The following is a 20,354-nucleotide window of genomic DNA, read 5'->3' on the forward strand; positions in this document are numbered from 1 at the left end:
CACATCCTGGAGCGACTCTGGTGGAGGGACAACCCTGCAGACAGGAAAAGCCAGTGAGGAAATCCCAGTGCTGGGGATGTTTGGGAAAGGAGAAAGTCCCTACTTAAAATCCCTGACCCAGGGCAACAAGGAGTGGCTTTGACCTCGGAAGTCACGGCTCTCCAGGGAAACTCTTGACCACAAGGGTCACAGGAAAGGAGTCTTTGACCCCACAGCTGGTTTGGAGCTGCTCTGCACCAGATCCTGGAGCAAACTCGGCAACACGTGGAGCGCTTCCACATCCCTGCTCCGGGGTTTTATCCTGCACCCCCGAACCTCCAATGTTCCAGCTTGTGGGTGTAGAGAGAGGAGGAATTTGGGAGGTGAATCCATGGCTGTGGGCACCAGGGATGGTTCCAGGGACTGGGGGGGTGCCCTTTTCCAGACAGATCTGCTTCTCCAAGGAGCCTTCCGGGGACCTCTTCCCGCAAACCTGCTCCCACCAACACTCCAAGCTCACGGAATCGCAGGATCATTGAGGCTGGAAAAGCCCTCCAAGACCATCAAGTCCACCCTGTGCCCACCTTGTCTCCTGGTGTCACCTCCAGGGATGTGACTCCACCCCCACGAACCCTCCCAGAGCCCAGTTCTGTTGTCACCTACCCCGTGACTTTCTTTGCTCCTTCGGATCCCCTTCAGCACCCGAGGACTGGCAGAGTGGATCGACCTGAGGAAGAGCCTGTTTGGAGGAGCTTTGTTTTCCAGCTGGATCAGCCTCCTGATCTGCTTTGTCCTGCAGTCACAAAGCCAAGGGAGACACCCCAGGGAAAGGAGCAGGGCCAGGAGAGGAAGGTGTTGGTGGGAGAGGTGCCACATCTGCACTCTGCACACCTTCAGGTAACACTCTGCAAGTGTTACCTGCAGAGCTGCTGAGCTCTGGAAAATCCCAGCTGATTTATCCCACTGCCTTCTCTCCTTGCTCCTGCTTCACATCAAGGGCTGTGTGTACCCACTCAGCACTTAAATTCCAAAAATTCCCAGCTGGAATGGCTCCTGCCCCTGCCTGGCTGTGGCTGCAGCGCAGGGGGGTGATTTATTCACTCCATACCAGCCCCTGGTGGGTGTTTTTGGAAGCAGAGAGTGGGATTTGGGACACCCTGATATCTTTTTATGGATTTTTTTTAGAGAGAGGGAAATGTCACTCGAGGTGGCCTGGAAGTTTGGTAGGGCTGGAATTCCCAGGAGCTGAGGCACAGGGATGTTCAACACCTCCCCTCCCACCTCCAAGGAGGGTCTGTGGTAGAGCCAAGCTTTGGATTCCAAGCTTTGGATTCTCCTCTCCCGCCTCCAAGCCACAAACCCACCTTTCCTTTTGTCCTGGAATTCAAGGTGAGGCTGCAAAGACTCCAATCCAGGTGGGCAGAAGCTGATGAAAACCCTTGGACAAATCCCACTGGAGTGGAACTCAACCCTCCCATCATCTCTCTCACTTTGGAGCCTCTGGATTTCTTTGGGAATGAGGAAAACACATCTGGAACTTCCTGCAGTGCAGTGGGGACCTGGGTTTTCCTCTCCTTTGCCCATCACATCCCTGAGGGCGTTTCAGGAGCCTGTTGTTTTCCTGGGATAAACTGGCAGGTTCCCATCAGCTCAGTCAGGGCGTTGATTTGTCAGGGATTCACGGATTTCTCCAACTTTCTTCTCTCCTTAATATTCATTTAAATGACATTTTAATAAGGGAAAAATGCAGGTTTCAGAGGTATCCAGGAGTCTGAGTGGATGAGAGGAATCCTGGATCAACACCTTGATTTTGGAATCTGCTGTTCCCTCTCTCACCTTGTGGCTGGAATATCCACTGTCAAGTGGAGTATTCAAATGTTTGCTACCACAGATCAGCAAGATCTTGTTCAGTGGAGAGAAATCAGCTGTGATTTCACCACCTAATTTAATTTATCTCATTTAATTGATTTATCTAATTGAATTTTTTAACCTCATTTAATTGATTTCTCTCATTTAATTGATTTCTCTCATTTAATTGATTTCTCTCATTTAATTAGACGTGTCTAAGGCTGGTTGTAAGTCTTAAATCAGGGACTAAAGAACACGAGGGGGAACAGTAGATGTGCCAAGAATTTCTGGGTAGTGGGAGCACATCAGGGTTGAGAATCCAAAGGAAAGTCTCAGCAAAGAAAAAGGTAAAAAAAAAAAAATCATAAAGTCCAAAATTTTTTCAGCAATAACGACCCACTTTTTATGTGTAAAAACCCCAAATTCCCTTTTCTTTTTTTTTTCCCCCCCTTTAAAAATGTTAATTTTTAGCTTTAGGACAGTTCAGTGGAGGTTGAGCTTCTTCTTCTCCTCCTGGGACAACTCACAGGGATTATTTGTCCCCAAGGGTGTCCCAGCCATGGATTGTGACCCATGAGGTGACCTGGACAGCCCCACATGGAGCTGAGCCAACCCAATGAGCTCCCACCTGGGATTTGTGCGTCATCTGCTGCCTCTGGAAACCCAAAATATTCAAACAGAACAAAAAAAAAACCAACACCCCAAACTCCTCCCCCCCGCCAGCATTTGGTTTCCTTCTTCCCCCCCCCCCCCCCTTTTTTTTTTCCTTAAATTTAGCTTCCAGATTAAAGCCTTTGGGGAAGAACAGGAAACCCTAAAATGTCTCTTCTCCCTTGCCAAATATTCCCTTTGAGCCGTGCTGGGCAGGCCGATGCCACCCCAAAGTTAAAACCTGGAAGGGGATGAAGCGAAATTCCCACGATTCCCACCCAAAAAACCAACGAGACCCGAGGGGTGGACGTTTCATTTTTTTTCACCTGTGAATTCAAAGCTTGTCTTTGCCCGGTTTGGAAGAGGAGATGGGACCTTTTGTGGGGGAAGAGGGAGATTTTTCCACTGTTATTAGCGAAGGCCTCGCTCTGGGCCCGAGGTGTTGCCGTTCGCCTCAAAGTGGCTTGGGTGGTTTTTTCTTTAATAAACGAGCTTATTTGCCAGGGAAAGGGGTTATTTTAATTGAAGATTTGTGTGTGTTTACCCAAAATGGGTTGGTTGGGCATCTCAGTTTGTGCCCATTGTCCCTAAAGGCCCCAGGCCCTGGCCCAGGCTCTCTCTGGGATGCAGAACCCCCTGATCTCTCAGAGCACGACATGGGGACCAACATTCTCCCCCTCAGTGTTGTTTCTCCCCAGTGCTCATTTCAAACCTTCCCCCGACTCGTTTATTTCGTCCCAAAGAACTGGGTTTATTTTCAGCGAGACCACGTCGAGGCCTAAATTAAATATCTTTATTTACTTTCTCATCTGCGAGAAAAGACCTCAAAAAGCAGTAACACTTTGTCCTAATCCAAATTTTGTGGGGCCGTTGTCCCTAAAGGACTCAGTTTGTGCCCATTGTCCCTAAAGGCCCCTGGTCCAGGCTCTCTCTGGGGTGCAGAACCCTCCAATCTCTCAGCATTTCAGAGCATGACATGGGGACCAACATTCTCCCCCTCGCTGTTGTTTCTCCCCAGTGCTCATTTCAAACCTTCCCCCCGACTCATTTATTCCGTCCCAAAGAACTGGGTTTATTTTCAGCGAGACCACATCGAGGCCTAAATTAAATATCTTTATTTACTTTCTCATCTGCGAGAAAAGACCTCAAAAAGCAGTAACACTTTGTCCTAATCCAAATTTTGTGGGGCTGTTGTCCCTAAAGGCCCCAGGCCCTGGCCCAGGCTCTCTCTGGGGTGCAGAACCCCCCTGATCTCTCAGAGCACGACATCGGGACCAACATTCTCCCCCTCAGTGTTGTTTCTCCCCAGTGCTCATTTCAAACCTTCCCCCGACTCATTTATTCCGTCCCAAAGAATTGGGTTTATTTTCAGCGAGACCACGTCGAGGCCTAAATTAAATATCTTTATTTACTTTCTTGTCTGCAAGAAAAGACCTCAAAAAACAATAACACTTTGTCCTAATCCAAATTTTGTGGGGCGCTGCGGGTTTGTTTGTTTGTCTTGTTTCCTTTTTTTTCTTTTCAACCTTCCAGAGAACTGAAAAACAAATAAACTGGGTTTGCACAGTCTGAGTTATCCTGCAACATAAGGAGCCAAAGGGAAGGGCTTTCCTGCTTCTCATGAATAGGAAATGTAATATTATTCTTCTCCTGTTGCGACTGGAAGCCGGGAAAACACAATAAATTTCGATTTCTTTTTTATCTCAGGGGTGCTGAGGAATTTTAGCTTCTCTCCCCTCGCTCCCAGTTGGTGCTTTGGAAGAAAGGCAGGGATTAATCCGCTCCTTTCCATCCACATTCTAATTTAAAGATTAGAAATCAGCTGTTTGGCCGCGAGTTTTCCTGTTGTTTTTCGCGTCCTAAAATCCCAGGGAAGGGAATTATCAGCGGCAGCTCCAAACCAGGCCAAGCAACCCTGGATTGTTCCTTTCACCTTGGGAAAGCACGTTCCTGCTGAAGGATGAATGGTTGGTTGGTTGAAAGGTGGGGAAGGCTTTGATATTAATGAAACCTGCTGAGATCTTGGCCCTGCTGCTGGTTCTGTTCCTGGGGGAGCTCTGGTTTGTTTGGATTCGCAGGGAATCCTCTGCCAGGCACTGCTGACAAACCCCTCCCTGAACTCAGCCCAGAGAAGATGCTGCTCTGGAAGCAGAGTTGGGGCAGGTCCATCAGGTTGAGCATCTGAATTCCCACCCTCAGGCGGGTGCAGCTGGATTGGAAGGGGTGGCTGAAGGTCACCAAGGCCAAAGCAAAGGAGGTCCCTGAGGACACGGAGCTGGGGGAACTGAGAGGTCAGAAGGACCTCAGAGGGCTGCTCCAAGCCCTGTTCAACCTGGCCTTGGACACTTCCAGGGATCCAGGGGCAGCCACACCTTCTCCAGGAATTCCATTCCAGTCCCTCCCCACCTTCACAGCCAACAATTCCTTCCCAATATCCCACTTAAATTTATCCTCTTTCAGTTAAAGCCATTCCCTGTGTCCTGTCCCTCCATCCCTCATCCCCAGTCCCCTCTCCAGCTCTCCTGGAGCCCCTTCAGGCCCTGCCAGGGGCTCTCAGCTCTCCCTGGAGCCTTCTCTTCTCCAGGGGAACCCCCCCAGCTCTCCCAGCCTGGCTCCAGAGCAGAGGGGCTCCAGCCCTGGAACATCTCCGGGGCCTCCTCTGGACTCTCTCCAGCAGCTCCACGTCCTCCTGCTGCTGTTCCCCAGGGCTGGATGCCGCAGGTCCTTCCAGAATAAAACCTGGGAGAACCTGCACCTTCTGGAGCCAAACACTAAGAATGGCAGGGATTTCCCAGGCATTTCCCAGGGATTTCCCAGCAGTTTCTCAATGATTTCCCAGTGATTTCCCACCAATTTCCCCAGCAATTTCCCAGTGATTTGCCAGTGATTTCCCAGTGATTTCTCAGTAATTCCTCAATGATTTCCCGGTGATTTCCCAACAATTTCTCAATGATTTCCCAGGGATTTCCCAGGGATTTCCCAGGGATTTCTCAATGATTTCCCAGTGATTTCTCAGTAATTTCTCAATGATTTCCCAGCGATTTCTCAATGATTTCCCAGTGATTTCCCAGTGATTTCTCAGTAATTTCTCAATGATTTCTCAATGATTTCCCAGTGATTTCCCAGTGATTTATCAGTAATTTCTCAATGATTTCTCAATGATTTCCCAGTGATTTCCCAGTGATTTCTCAGTAATTTCTCAGTGATTTCCCAGTGATTTCTCAGTGATTTCCCAGTGATTTATCAGTGATTTCCCAGTGATTTATCAGTGATTTATCAATGTTTCCTCAGTGATTTCTCAATGATTTCCCAGTGATTTCCCAGTAATTTCCCAGTGATTTCCTAGTTATTTCCCAGCAGTTTCTCAATGATTTCCCAGTGATTTCCCAGCAATTTCCCAGTGATTTCCCAGTGATTTCCCAGTGATTTCTTAAACTGAGCGACAGCACTGAGAGCTTTTCCCAGGGAACCTTTCTCCAAACGTGGGACATCCGTGTCACTCTGCAGGGTGCAGTGACTCCTCCTTGTCTTTGTTCTCTCCCCCAGATGGTTTTTGTCTCCCTGAGTGGGATGGCATCGTCTGCTGGCCCGAAGGTGTCCCGGGCAAGGTGGTGGCCATGCCGTGCCCCGAGTACATCTACGACTTCAACCACAAAGGTGGGTGTTGCCCTCAGGGAGGAGATTCCCGGCAGTCACCACATTCCAAACCACCTTTAGCATCCCTTTTTCCTCACACAGCGACTCCCTTCTGAGCAGGAGCAAACCCAGGGGAAAGGAAGGAAGGAAAGAACCAGTTTGTTATTTGTTTCTGCCGAAAGAAAAGCTCGGTTTTAACTGAAACAGAGGCAGATTTCCCACGTGTCCCACACAGCCTGTAACCCTCCAAACACTAATGATTAGTGTTTAGATATTAATATTAGTATTTAGATATTAATATTAGTTTTAGATATTAATATTAGTGTTTAGATATTAATATTAGTTTTAGAGATTAATAATAGTTTTAAATATTAATATTCATTTTAGATACTAATATTAGTTTTAGATGCTAATATTTGTTTTATATATTAATATTTGTTTTATGTATTAATACCTGTTTTATATATTAATATTAGTTCTATATTAATCTAGTGGTTTAGGTATTAATAATTAATAACAACACAATAAACACAGCTTCAGATTAAGTCCCAGAATCTCAGAATATGCTGAGTTGGGAGGGACCCACAAGGACCATCAAGTCCAACTCTTATTGTTTTCTCTTGCTACACAGAGTTTGTGGCATCAAACAAATCCAGCCTTGTAAATCCACAAAACTTGAACTCTGTGGCCACTTCGAGCCTGATAGAGCTCAAGTCTTTGATTTTTTTTTAATTTTTTTTTTTTTTACGTGATTGATTTTGGTTTTTTGATTTGATTGATTTTGATTTTTTGGTTTGACTGATTCTGATTTTTTCATTTGATTGATTCTGATTTTTTTCATTTGATTGAGTCTGATTTTTTCATTTGATTGATTCTGATTTTTTATTTGATTGACCAATCTGGATTTGTTTGACACCACGACCTCTGGGTAACAAGAGAAACCCCAAGATATTCTTCCCATTTATATTCCTTGTTAATCCCAGTCCCTGCTCCCTGCCCAGAGCCCTCTCTGGGTGTCTGAGAGCACCAGGAGCAAGCAGAAGGTGGGAATTCTTCCCTATCTCCCTTCCCCTCAGGCAGCTCATTTCTGGGCTCTCCGGTGGTGCCCCGGAGTCTGGGAATGTTTGAAGAAGGGTAGGAACACATTTGTGTTCCCTCAGGGAATTTTCAGAGCGAGAGGACTCTCTATTCTCCCCAAGGAGGCAAAAATTAGGGAGTTAAGCCTGTCTGTTCTGAGCAGAGCACTGGTGCTGCTTTCAGAAAACAAGGAATGATAATCCCAGGAATCCTGGCTGCACATCCTGGCTTTTCTGTGAGGGACTGGGAGCTCACCCAGTTCACCCCTGACCTCTCACAGACCCTGCCCGTGCTCTTCACCTGAGAGACCAGGAGGAACAAGCTGCCATGGAATCATCGGATAGTTTAGGTTGGAAAAGCCCCCTAAGATCAGAGTCCAACATCCCCCAGCACTGCCAAGGCCACCACTGCCCATGTCCCCAAGTGCCACATCCACAGGGCTTGGAAATCCCTCCAGGGGTGGGGACTCCACCCCTGCCCTGGGCAGCTGTGCCAGAGCTGAGCAGCCCTTTCCAAGAGGGAATTTTTCCCAGTATTCCATCCAATCCCTCCCTGGTGCAATCCATCCCTTTTCCCCTCGATATTCCAACCTGGCATGGATCCCTCACCTTGCTGAGGTCCATGGCCAAGTCAGGTGGTGTGGGAGTCAGATGAAGGGCCTCAGATGACAGAAACAAAGAACCCCAGACTGGTTTGGGCTGGAAGGGACCTTAAGGATCATCCAGTTCACCCCCAGTGGACACCTTCCACTCTCCCAGGTTGCTCCAACCTGGCCTTGGACACTTCCAGGGATCCAGGGGCAGCCACAGCTTCTCTGGGCACCCTGTGCCAGGGCCTCCCCACCCTCCCAGCCAGGAATTCCTTCCTAATATCCAACCTAAACCTACTGCCTGTCAGTTTGAAGCCATTCCCAGTTTTGTTGTCATTCCAAGCCCTTGTAAAAGTCCCTTTCCATCTTCCTGGAGGGTTCCCAACAGCTCTCCCTCTATAGCCCCGGGACAGACAGGTCTGTTGAGTGGTTTCATCCCTATTTTCTGTGAAGGGATTTTAACATACAGCTGATGCCCTGGTACCCACACAGACCTCTGAACGTGGATATTCCCATCTGCCAGCTGTATCCCGGGAGGAAACTTTGCTCCCTCTTCTTCCTCCTCCACCACGAGGAGAGCAACCAGAGAAGACCCAAGCCTGTAAAGGAAGAGGAGCATCAATAAATCCCCCTTTATTTCCTAGGGAGAACTGCAATTAATTCCGAGGATGATTCCATGTTTTGGGGCTTTTCAAAGCTTCTCTCCTTGATTTTTAGACCCACTATCTGACCCTAATTAAAATGCTCTGTGGGGTTTCTCAGCCGGAAGGTCGATAAGGTTTCTGTGGAGATGGGAATCGGTTCTTGCAGCTGAGCTTGGAAGTGGGCAGGACACACCAGGACTGGTGGGATCCACCCCTGGAGTGGTTTTCTCCTGTTTTCCCAGGTCTGGGCCCTGACTCTGTGTGTCCCCTCTCTCCACAGGCCACGCTTACCGTCGGTGTGACCTGAACGGGAGCTGGGAGCTGGTGCCAGGCAACAACAGGACCTGGGCAAACTACAGCGAGTGTGCCAAGTTCCTCACCAACGAGACGAGGGAGAGGGTAGGCAATTCCCTTCGGGCACGGAGCGGGAATTCTGCCCTCCCCCAGAATTCCTCCCTTGTCTCACTTCAAACCCTCCATGAGCTCCAGCTCATCGGCCTCCTCTTGGAAACTAAGCCCGAGCTTGCCAAAGCCACGGCGGGTTTTGGTGGGGAATTACTTGAACTTGGAGTTGTCCTCAAAGCCAGAAAGGCTCCAGCAGCCACCCTCCCACACACACCCCCATTTCTAAAGGGATTTTGGGGGAAATGAAGCGGTCTCAGGGAGGCTCAGAAGTGGTTGAGGTTGTTCCCTGCCACTGAGACTCCCCCTGCCCCACCAGGAAATAATTTTGCTACCGGGTTGTTATCAAAAATTCCAGTGTTTCTGTGGTTGGCTGTGGTGGGGGATGTCCAAACACAGAGGAAAAGGATGTGTCAGTCAAACCAGAGTCAAACCAGTCCAAACCAGGCTGGGAGAGCTGGGGGGATTCTCCTGGATAAGAGAAGGCTCCAGGGAGAGCTGAGAGCCCCTGGCAGGGCCTGAAGGGGCTCCAGGAGAGCTGGAGAGGGACTGGGGACAAGGCATGGAGGGACAGGACACAGGGAATGGCTTCAAGATGAAAGAGAGTAAATTTAGATGGGATATTGGGAAGGAATTCTTGGCTGTGAGGGTGGGGAGGCCCTGGCACAGGTTGCCCAGAGAAGTTGTGGCTGCCCCTGGATCCCTGGAAGTGTCCAAGGCCAGGTTGGAGCAACCTGAGCTAGTGGAAGGTGTCCCTGCCCATGGCAGGTGGTGGAATGAGAAGATCAATTAAATCCCTTCCTCAGTCCCAAACCAAACTGGGATTCCATGATCTTGAATTAATAATGGTGTAGGCACAGTTTTGAAACAGGGCCATCAGTCCAAAGGTGAAAAGAGACTGAAAGCACATGGAGAGGGTTTGGTGGGCTCCTGGAAAACAAAAAAAAAATAGGAAGAAAAAAGAACTCCGGGCCTTAGTTTTGCACAGATTTGGGTAATTGGTGAAGTAGGAGCTGGATGTGCAGGCAGGGCTCTGTGCAGGCAGCTGGAGATAAAGATCTGTGGAGAAGGACAGGGGATGATGCACAGGCCCGTCGGGAGGATGTTCCTCATTTGAAATCCAACCACAGCGTGCCCGGGGTTGGTTTTGGGTTGGGTTTTTTTTTTTATTTTCACTCCAGAGTGAAGCAACACATGAATGAAGCTGTTTAGTGAGGAAATAAGTTATTTGAGGACCTGCACGGCTTGTGTCATGTGGTCAAAGAACAGGCAAGGTTTTACACACAGGGTTCTGCTCCAGCAGAGTGTCATCTCAGGGTTGGATGATGTTCACTTCTAGAACAAATTTGGGCTCATCTTTTCCCAGTTCATCCAGTGGGAAGAACTGTTTTAGCCCCAGAGTGTTCTGGGAAGGTTCTGGACTGGGTGTTGGAGTCACTGAGTGTCTTGATCACACTGAGCACTTTGCTAAGTTGTACAACTTGGTGACCTCTCTGAGGTCATTGTCTCTGTGCCACCTCCCTCAGCCCTGCCCTGAGGTGGGAGTCACCTGCTGCAGACAGAAGAAACACCATCAGTGGGTCAGGAGAGGGTCAGGTTGGATCTCAGGGAAAGGTTCTTCCCCCAGAGGGTGGTTGGGCACTGCCCAGGCTCCCCAGGGCAGTGGGCACAGCACCAAGGCTGCCAGAGCTCCAGGAGGGTTTGGACAACGCTCTGAGGGACAGGGTGGGATTATTGGGGTGTCTGTGCAGAGCCAGGAGTTGGATTTGATGATCCTTGGGGGTCCCTCCCAACTCAGGATATTCTGTGATTCTCTGACTTGTCCAGCTGAGCCAGTGTCCAAGATTTCCCGCAGGGAAAGGACATCCTGTCTTTTTAACCTCCCACACTGGCAACTGGGACTTGTCAAGGTGACTTGGTAGGGGAAGGTGGAAAGAAGAAGAGAGGTGACCATTTGTTACCAGCACAAGATAAAAGCAGAGACCTTCCACCCCCAGGCTGGTAAAAAAGGCTGAAAGCAAAGTCTCATGTCCTGGGTTTCAGGTGCTGACTTTGTGTCCCCTGAGGTGGTCACAGCCCAGAGGACTTGGACTGTGCTTCCTAACAAAAGAAGTTTAGATGAGGTCTCACAGCCCAGGAGACTTCATTTTTCTTCCCAACCTCTCACTTGGAAAATTCCTGCTCCTCATGGCCTCTTCCTTTAGGAGCTGTTTTAATAAACCATCCCCAGATCCTTCTCCTCGTGCTTCACCTTTTGCCACGAAGATGCCGTGGGATTTGACCATCCCAATATCACTATCCTCCTCAATAGTCATCTTTTGCCAGGAATTTCCTGGTTTGAGGAGAATTGGATGGTATTTAATGGTCAGACAAGTTAGAGCATCACCACTGTTCAGATTAACTGGGCAAGATGGTCTTGTTTAAGTGGTGCTTCCCCAGTGCAAAGAACACTGGAAAAAATGGAGGTTTTCCTCAGCTTTGGGACTTGAGCTTGATTAACAAATGCTTTTCAACAACATATTATTATTATTATTATTATTATTATTATTATTATTATTATTATTATTATTATTATTATTATTATTAACCTTGTATTTGCAAGGTGTCCCTGAGAGCAGCCCTACCCTCCCCTCTGTGTTGTCACAGAGTGTGTTATCAGCGAGGTGGCTGAATTTTAGTGACAAGTGACACAACAAATATGCAGCCACTGCAGGTCTCTCGGGCTCTCTGGTCTGAAAAACACCCTGCAAACAAAAGAGACAGAAAATAATGACCTTTTTTGCCCAGTTGGGTGATGACTTTCCTCACGGAGAGCACGGAAGGCCTCTTGTCTCTCACACCCAGAGCACTGGTATTAATAAACCTCCCTTTGATATTTCTCTTTTTTTTTTCCCTCTCCTTGAAGTAAATATGTCAGGAGATGTCAGAATCGGGGAATTTTGGTAAGGCAGGCCCGTCATCTTGAGGGAGAGAATTTGTTTTCTATTATTATTTCCCTCCCTGGGGAACAACATCTCTGCGTCACCGGCAACAGCTGCATTTAACCAACGTTTGGAAAGAGGATCGTGGGCTGGCTCCAAGCAGAGCAGCACCAGAGCAGATGCAACCAGGAGAAATGTGCATTTAGAGGGAATCAGGAGGGGGAAAAAAAAAATCTGTCTGTGACTATAAATATATAGATTTGCTGCTCTCCCTGGAAATAGGGCTGGAACTATAGATAGAGGTACAGATACACCCCGAAATAAACACCCCCAGATGTTTGTTTGGGTGGGGAGTTTTCTCCTTTTAGCCACTGTGGGAGGACTGGGAGACTGAGCAAAGCAGCAAACAGAGGGCCCCAGAGCAGGTTTGTGTCCTGCAGGGGATGGACAGGATGGTTCCAGCAGGAGCAGCGGAGGAACCACCCTCTGGAATGTTAAAGCCATCAGAGCCCCAGGATTGACAGCCTGGGGAACAACTGCTCCTGGGCTGTGTCCCAAGGGAAAACCAGCTCTGCTGGAGGACTCTGGGCTGTCAGCTCTGGAGATTGGTGTCCCCTCTTAGCCTGGAGTGAGCCAGGGAAGTGTCTCCTCAAATCCCTTCCAGACAGGATCAAACGTAGAGGGACCAACAGTCTGCACGTGTCCAACACCAGGTTGGACGAGGCTTGGAGCAGCCTGGGACAGTGGAAGGTGTCCCTGCCCGTGGCAGGGGGTGGGACTGGATGATCTTTGAGGTCCTTTCCAACCCAAACCATCCTGGGATTCTGTGACCTCCTGGACAGAGTCTGAGCCAACGGTTTAGCAAAGGACAGGATGAAGTTTTGTGGAAAGGTGTCCCAGCAGCTCCTCGTGGGAAGACAAGACAGTTTTCTTCGTGCCTTTGAGCACAAAGCCACCTCTGCACCACCCTCTGTGTGTTCCCTCACATTCTGCTTTTAAAATAACCCTCTCCCAGTGCAGCAGAGATGGTGGGAAAGCTCCTTCTCCCACTGCTTCCCCAGGAGAGGTGTCTGGGCAGCCCCCACCCCAGCCACACCCTGGATCTTCACAAGGTGCCTCTGAACTGACAAGCTGAGGGATCTGTGGCTTCCCAGCCCAGCCCCTGAGCTGGGGGCTCTGCTTGGCTTGTTTTCCATCTGGTGTTTGAGGAGGAGCAGGAGGAGCAGGGAAGGAAGGGATGGCTTGGCTGGGGTTCCCTCTCGGAGGCGCTGGGGTTAAACTGCAGCTGTTTGTCCCTCTGCTGCCTGTTCCACGGGGCTGAAGCTCTGCTGAGCTTTGGGAGAGGGTATCCAGGACTGCTCCATGAGCACTGCAGGGTGGGCACGGGGGGGGATCTGTATCACAGAGTGCCAGGATGGCTGGAGTGGGAAAGGAGCTTAAGGATCATCCAGTGCCACCCCCTGCCATGGGCAGGGACACTTTCCACTGGGCCAGGGTGCTCCAAGCCCTGTCCAACCTGGCCTTGGACACTTCCAGGGATCCAGGGGCAGCCACAGCTTCTCTGGAAAATCCATTCCAGTCCCTCCCCACTCTCACAGCCAGGAATTCCTTCCCAATGCCCAATATAAATATATTCTCCTTCATCTTAAAGCCATTCCCCTTGTCCCATCCCTCCATCCCTTGTCCCCAGTCCCTCTCCAGCTCTCCTGGAGCCCCTTTAGGCCCTGCAAGGGGCTCTCAGCTCTCCCTGGAGCCTTCTCTTCTCCAGGGGAACCCCTCCAGCTCTCCCAGCCTGGCTCCAGAGCAGAGGGGCTCCAGCCCTCAGAGCACCTCCATGACCTCCTCTGGATTTCCTCCAGCATCATATTTATTCCATATTTATTCTGTTCTCACACTCTTCCCTAATCACCTCTTCCTGGATGTGCAGGAGTCAGGGATCAGAGTTAAAAAGACCTTTGGCCTGGCCCAGGTTGGCTGTTCTCCTTTCTTTCTTTTCTAGATTCCCTTAAAAGCAGGAGTGAGGGTGACCTGTGTTCTTGGAGCTCCTCAATCTTTAGATAAAACGTGGCCCAGATGAGAAGTGATGAACCTCTGGCAGCTTTTGAGGCCGTTTCCCTCCAAAAATTGCAGCAGCCCTTTGACTCTGACCCCCCCCCCTTCCACACATCCAGCCCAAACAGCACCTCCAGGATGACCATTTTCCTGGTCACCCTTTGGGACACTGCCAGGAGTCAGTGGCGTGTTTTGGCCAAAAAGCAGAAATCTCCTTCATCCCCATCTCCCCCCACAGCAGCACTGCTGCCAAACTCATCTATTTTTAAAGCGGGTCCAACCCAGCCCGTTTGCAGGGATGAGCTCGAGGGTAAACGCCATCCACAGCCACGGAAATCAGGGAGAAGGGGGATCCGAGCCAGCAACTTGGGAGGTTGGCTCGGCTTGGAAACCACCAGCAAGAGGGACCGTCGTGAGACGTAACCTCAGCCCTCCAATCCTGTCTTCATGTGCTACTGCTCGGTTAGAGCCTGGTGCTTTTACTGCTTGCAGGGAAACCAGAGAGGCCTGGAGACTCCATCCCACCCCCAACACAATGGGGCCGGCCCAGCGTGGGGCAGGGCTGCTTTATCTAAACCCCATTGTCCCACCAACAATCCGCTGTGTTCCCGGGGCTCTCCGGGGGCCTTTGAAAAGCAAACAGCTTTTGTGAGGCCCCCGAGCCCCGTTTGCGGCGCGTTGGACGGGGAATCATCCCGGGAAATGCCAGCGAAGGGGCAGCCCTTTGCACCAGGAGGGGCAGAGCTTTGAAAGGCTGTTTAGGAGTGAAAAAAAAAGCCTCCTGGAGAGGTTTTCTTCACTGCTGCAGCCACCCTGTGGTGTCCCTGCTCGTTCAGTGCCCACAGAGCGGGGCTGGGAATACAATCAGGGAATCCTGGAATGCTTTGGGTTGGAAGGGGCCATAAAGATCACAAAGATGTGCATGTTTACACATCTAAGTTGGGGTGTCTTAGTCTAAATTGGGGTGTCTGAGTCTAAACTGGGGTTTAGACTGGTCTTATCTCGGAGCTGATCCCTCTCTTTATCCAGACTGGGAGGATTTAAGTGCCCGGCACCTCTGGGGATGAAGGGAGCAGAATCCTCCAGCCAAAATTCCTGTTCAACCCTCAGTGTTTTCCCTGAGGCTTTGGAAATCAGTGGCTGGTTTGTGCCTTTTGTGCACGTCCCATTAAGCTTTTTATTTAGTCACAACTTTGCTGTAAAAAAAAAAAAAACAACCCAAAATGCAAGAAAAGCAAACCCAGAGGATTTCTGGCTTTGCTTATCGCTCCAAGCAGTGAAACACTTCCCCTGCTGATTCCAAACGTGTCATTAACAACGTCTGAATCAGCAGCTTGGAGAAACTTTGGAGGTACTTCATCTGGAAAGCCCTTCCTTGTGATTCCATCCTCCTATCCCGCTAATCCCAGCCTCCAGCAGAGCCTGCCAGTTCCTCAAAGGATCACTGGATCCAGTTCAGCTCCACGAAAAAAAGGGGTGCAGAATTTTGCTGTTGTCTCACAAATAAAAAGGAGGAAAGGATAAAGTCAGGCCCAGGGGATCCACAGTAACACTTGGAATAGGATCTGCCATCAGTCTTGTAGAAAACTCCTGTCTCAGTCCCTCCCTGGGACACTGGGAGGGACCAGGACACGTGGACACCAAAACCCTGAACGTTTCATCCAGATGCTGGAACAGAGATGAGGTTTAGGCCTGGAATTAGATGAGATGTCCCCAGGTTTGGGAGACAACTGCGTGGGAATTGCAGATACAATTCCTGGGACCTTCAGGAAACTCCTCCCCTTCTGCAAGAGCAGCTGGAAGCCAAGCAGGACACTTGGGGGACTAAAATGACCTGAGACACGTAGAGGGGCAACTGGGGTCGGGCTCTGCTCCCAGGGAACAAGGGACAGGAGGAGAGGAAACGGCCTCAGGAGGTTCAGGTTAGATATTGGGAAAATTCCTTCCTGAAAAGGGCTGTCCAGCCCTGGCACAGGCTGGAGTCCCCATCCCTGGAGGGATTTAAATCTGTGGGGATGCAGCACTTGGGGACATGGGTTGGACTCAGGGGGCTTTTCCAGCCTCAATTCTATCATTCCATGGATGGATGGACTGAGCAAAGGGGGATGTTCAAGGCCATCAGCTCTGAAGCTGATGTTCCCCAATCTTGGGGCTCTGTTATGGGTTTTATAATATTTTACTGACAATCCCAACCCCTGGAATCCCAGATGTTGAAGTTTTGTCCTTCTGGTTTTCCATTAGTTTATTTTCAGCTTTTCCTATTTTCCAGAGCACTTGTGTCCTCAGGTGAAAGAGTGAAGGAATCAAATTCATAGGATCATGGATTCCTGGGTTGATTTGGGTTGGGAAAGACCTTAAAGCTCATCTCATTCCAACCCCCTGCCATGAGCAGGGACACCTTCCGCTAGCCCAGGTTGCTCCAAGCCTTGAACACTTAAATTAAGTGATAATTAAATTAAATTACACCAGTTAAAGCATCACAGTTCTTAAACCAGGGTCTAAAGGTGTGGCAAGGCCAGATTTTTGCCCCTTCCAACAGGTCAGGAGATGACCAGTGATGGTCAGTGGGTCCTCAGGGTGGATTTCTGGGAGCCATCAGAGCTCCTCCTGGTCTCAGAAGTACTGAACTGGAGGCTGTGGAGGTCCAGGTTGTGTCCATGGCTTGGCCATCCCGACCTTTGTGGCCTTCTGGGAATGATTTCCACTCGTGTCCCTCTCAGCTCCCGGCAGAGGGATCTCAGCCCGTGGAAGTGGTTGTTGCAGCTGGCAGATGACTCGATATTTTGTCACCTGGAGGACCTTCCCTGACTCAGCATCGTGGTTCCCACCCAGCTGGGACCTCCCTCGTGCTGGATGAGTGCTACTGGAGTTGCCTGGAGGGATTTTTCCCCCTCTGGAGCAGCCAAAGGGAAGCCCAGCCATCCATCCCAGGCTGCCTCCTCCCACCTCCCCACACTGCTGCTCTTCCCAGGCAGCCACAAATCCCCCTTCACCCTCCGAACTCCGACTGGCTCCCCTCCCTCTCCCCCACTCCTGCCAAGGGATGGAGATCCCTAAATATCACTTTGTCCCTCCTGGGTAAATCCAGGGCAAAATGGTGACTCCTGAGACAAACTCCTGGGAACGGAGCCTGTTGGAGAACCTCAGACATTTGCTCCTGAGGCTTTTCCCTGAGGATCTAAGTGGATCATCCAGAGAATCCCCTTTCCCAGAGGAGGATTTGTGCCTCCTCCATCGGCGGGATCGGACACCAGCGTGCTGGGAGCCGTGGGTCTGTGTGTCCTGGCACCTCTCACTCCTCACCCTTCCAAAGAGAGGCCCTGTGGTTAATCAGAGGAATTAACCACAGCCTCCCAAAACGTCCTGCCAGCCAATCAGGAGGCTCTTCCCAGGGCCATTCCTGCTACAACACCATCGTTGTCCGGCAGGAACGTGGATCTTCCCAGTTAAATTTCTTAGTGGGGCTCAGGGACCCTTTTGTCCCCCCTCACAACTGCTGGATTCCCAGAAATCCTAAACTTGGAGCAGGATTTTATTATTATTATTATTATTATTATTATTATTATTATTATTATTATTATTATTATTATTACTACTACTATTATTTTCATTCTGGAGGCAAATGTTTTCCAGCTCAAAGAGGATTCCAGCTTGGCAGCAGGAAAATTCCTCTTTTTCCCCCAAAGCTTTCAAATCTACTCCCACTGGCTTTTCAGTGCCTGCTGCCTGCACAGACAGATATATAGAGAGATATATATATAAAAATATATATATAAATACGCCCAGACACACACACTAAATTAATATTGGCAAACACTCCACTCCGCCAATGGAAACCACAGAGAAACATTCCCATATCTGGGGATTCTGATGTCATGGGGCTGAGGTTTCCCATTCCAGGCCAGCATTTCAAGCCTCCAATCCCAACCAGGGCTGTCATTCCGAGCCCAGTGTTCCTGCATCCCAGTGGGTGGGGTGAGGGAAAGGCGGGAGGCAAAGGAGGAGGGAGAAAGATGCTGAATTGCTTGGTTTCTTTGGGGTTTATTTCTAATTTCAGGCAGTTCAAGGCAGTACAAACTGGGCTGGTAGCAGGAATTTTAACCCCTTCCAGGTGGATATTCAGGAATCCCTGAGTTCAGCTGCACGTCCCAGCACAGGATGAAGGGAAAACATCTTGATATTTAATGGAAACCTCAGGGTTTCTAAACCCAGCTTTAAAACACAGAGAGCCAAGAGACCTAAAACCTCTCGGAGGATTAATTCCTACGAGCTCTCCTGTGACAGGACCTTTTCCAAGGGGCCCTTGGCAAGCTCAGGTTGTGTCTGGGTTGGATAACCACAGGCAGAGGCTGCTTTGGATTGGAAAAAGGGGAAAAATAAATGCAGGTGATTTTTTTTTTCCTCGTATCCCAGAGCCAAAGTTTATCCTGCCCATGTTTTCTGGGGTGGGCTGGACCAGCATCAGTCAGCAATGGCTAAATTGTACAGTTCCAGCCCAAATCCCGGGTTCATGGGCGTTCTGTCCAAGCCAAGGTTCTGTCCTCGTGGAGATCCAAGCGATCTCTGGACGGGGCTGAGAGTTTGTAAAGCGCTTTGGGTTCCTTTGGGATGAAAACGCTGCAGGGAACTCCCAGGCGAGGGATTAACCCACGCGAAAATCCCGCCCTCCCAGGAAACCCCATCAGGAAATCCCGTCAGGAAACACAACCAGCCCTTCCCAGGGTGCTCCAAGGCTGTGATTCCCGAGGATTCCCAGCCCCAGGGGTGTCCGAGTGCCCCTGTCCCCCCGTCAGGAGGCCGCGTTCTAATGTGACGCTATTTTTTCCATCGTTTCTGCTGCAGGAGGTCTTTGATCGCCTCTATTTGATTTATACTGTTGGATACTCCATCTCTCTGGGATCCCTCACAGTTGCTGTCCTTATCCTGGGATACTTCAGGTAGGCGGCTCTGGTTTTACCTAAGGGAAAAAGCCTTGGGATCTCCCACAGGATCAGGTTGGGGTGGCAATTCCAGGAGCGGTTCCGTCGGGGATTTGGGCTGTGTTAGTGTCAAACTTCGTGGGGGATGGTGGCTGGGGTGTTTGAACCTCCTCCTCTTCCCCACAGAGGAGTTTTCCAGACCCTCTGTAGCAAACGGGAGGAGGGGAATCTCCAGGAAGACGTTGGTCCCCCTTGGAAAACCCTCTGGGGTTTTCTGCCCCTATTCCCCGCCCGGCTCAGATTTAGGTGGTAATATTTTGAGGTAGTTATGGTTTCCTCAGGGAATTTGGCACTCCAACCCCAAATATCCATGAAGGATAAAGCAGCTGAAGGGAATCCCAGCCATCCCAGGCTGATTCCTCCAACCTGCCCCCGCTGCTGTTCCCAGGGAGCCAAAAATCCCCTTTCACCCTCCTGACTCTGGTTGGTCTCCCCTGCCTTTCCACCCCCCTCTGCCAAGGGATGGAGACCCCTAAATACCCCTCTGGACCCACAGCATCCATTCCTCAGAGCTCCTCTTGCATCTTCCATGCCTGGAAGCGTCCAAGGCCAGGTTGGAGCAACCTGGGAGAGTGGAAGGTGTCCCTGCCCATGGTAGGGGGTGGCACTGGGTGATCCTTAAGGTCCCTTCCAACCCAAAGCACTGTAGGATTCTGGGATTCTCACTGGCGCAGAGAACGCGGGATGGGAGGGATGAAAGGTGTCACCACATCTGGGAATTTGGCCTTTGGGAAGCCATACCTGGAGAGCTGGGAATAGAGCAGGGGGCTGACTCCCAAGCCCTGAGCCCCAGATCTGCTTCCCTTCAGTGTCTGGTCACATCTCCTCCTGGAAAACAGCAGGACCCGGACAGGAGCTGGGGGGGGAAATTCTCCCTGTGCTGGAAACACCACGTGGTGTCTGCACGTGGAGCTGGAGCCAAGCCCTGGGCATGAACCACTGGGAATAAAATGGGGGGCTTTTGGCTCTGAAAGGGCTCAGGCCCCTCTGCAGGGAGCCAAAGGGGCTCAGGGGGGTGTGCTTGGACAGCAGAGCCCAAATTTGGGACACACACGGGGCCAAGGGAACTGCAGACCCCTCCTGGAGGCACTGCCACCATGCAGGGCCAGACCCCACTCCTGCCACCACACTCCTGCTCTCCCAACCTTCTCCCTCTGTTTCCTTGCCCACTGGACATTGGCAAGGTTGTTAAAACATTCCATGTCCGTGTATCTAAGAGCATTCCCAGTTTCAGGAGTTCAAGAGTATTCCTAGTTTCTCTCGTTGTTCATGTTCTCAGAGCACTTCATTTACAGCTCAGAGCACATGGACAACTGTGCTAGAACATCTTTATCCCAAGGATCAAAGCAGTAACAGGGACCAAGCCAGGTTTTATCCCAGATAACACAGAATCCAGGGATTCACTGACTCCATTCCAAATGCAGGGAACAAAGCCCATCTTCATTTCTACCTCATCAGTTCCACTTGGTGTAACTTGGATTATAACAGCTCAGACAACAACTGTGATTGCTGTCATAATATCCTCCAAAGGAGACAAAACCACAGCTTTTAATTTTTATTTCCATCATTGGAGCTG

The 20,354-nt window shown here is 50.1% G+C and overlaps 1 protein-coding gene across 1 annotated transcript in view; it reads left to right on the top strand.

Annotated features, from left to right (window-relative positions):
• The window catches only part of PTH1R (parathyroid hormone 1 receptor), a 100,193-nt gene that overhangs the window by 55,840 nt on the left and 23,999 nt on the right, over positions 1-20,354 (top strand). Inside the window, exons 4-6 of the mRNA XM_064639894.1 lie at positions 6,025-6,135; positions 8,705-8,823; positions 18,642-18,736. Coding sequence (XP_064495964.1) covers positions 6,025-6,135; positions 8,705-8,823; positions 18,642-18,736 — 325 coding nt within the window. The remainder of the gene's footprint in view (positions 1-6,024; positions 6,136-8,704; positions 8,824-18,641; positions 18,737-20,354) is intronic.

Source organism: Pseudopipra pipra, chromosome 1, assembly GCF_036250125.1.
Source record: "Pseudopipra pipra isolate bDixPip1 chromosome 1, bDixPip1.hap1, whole genome shotgun sequence".
Classification (NCBI taxonomy): Eukaryota; Metazoa; Chordata; class Aves; order Passeriformes; family Pipridae; genus Pseudopipra; species Pseudopipra pipra.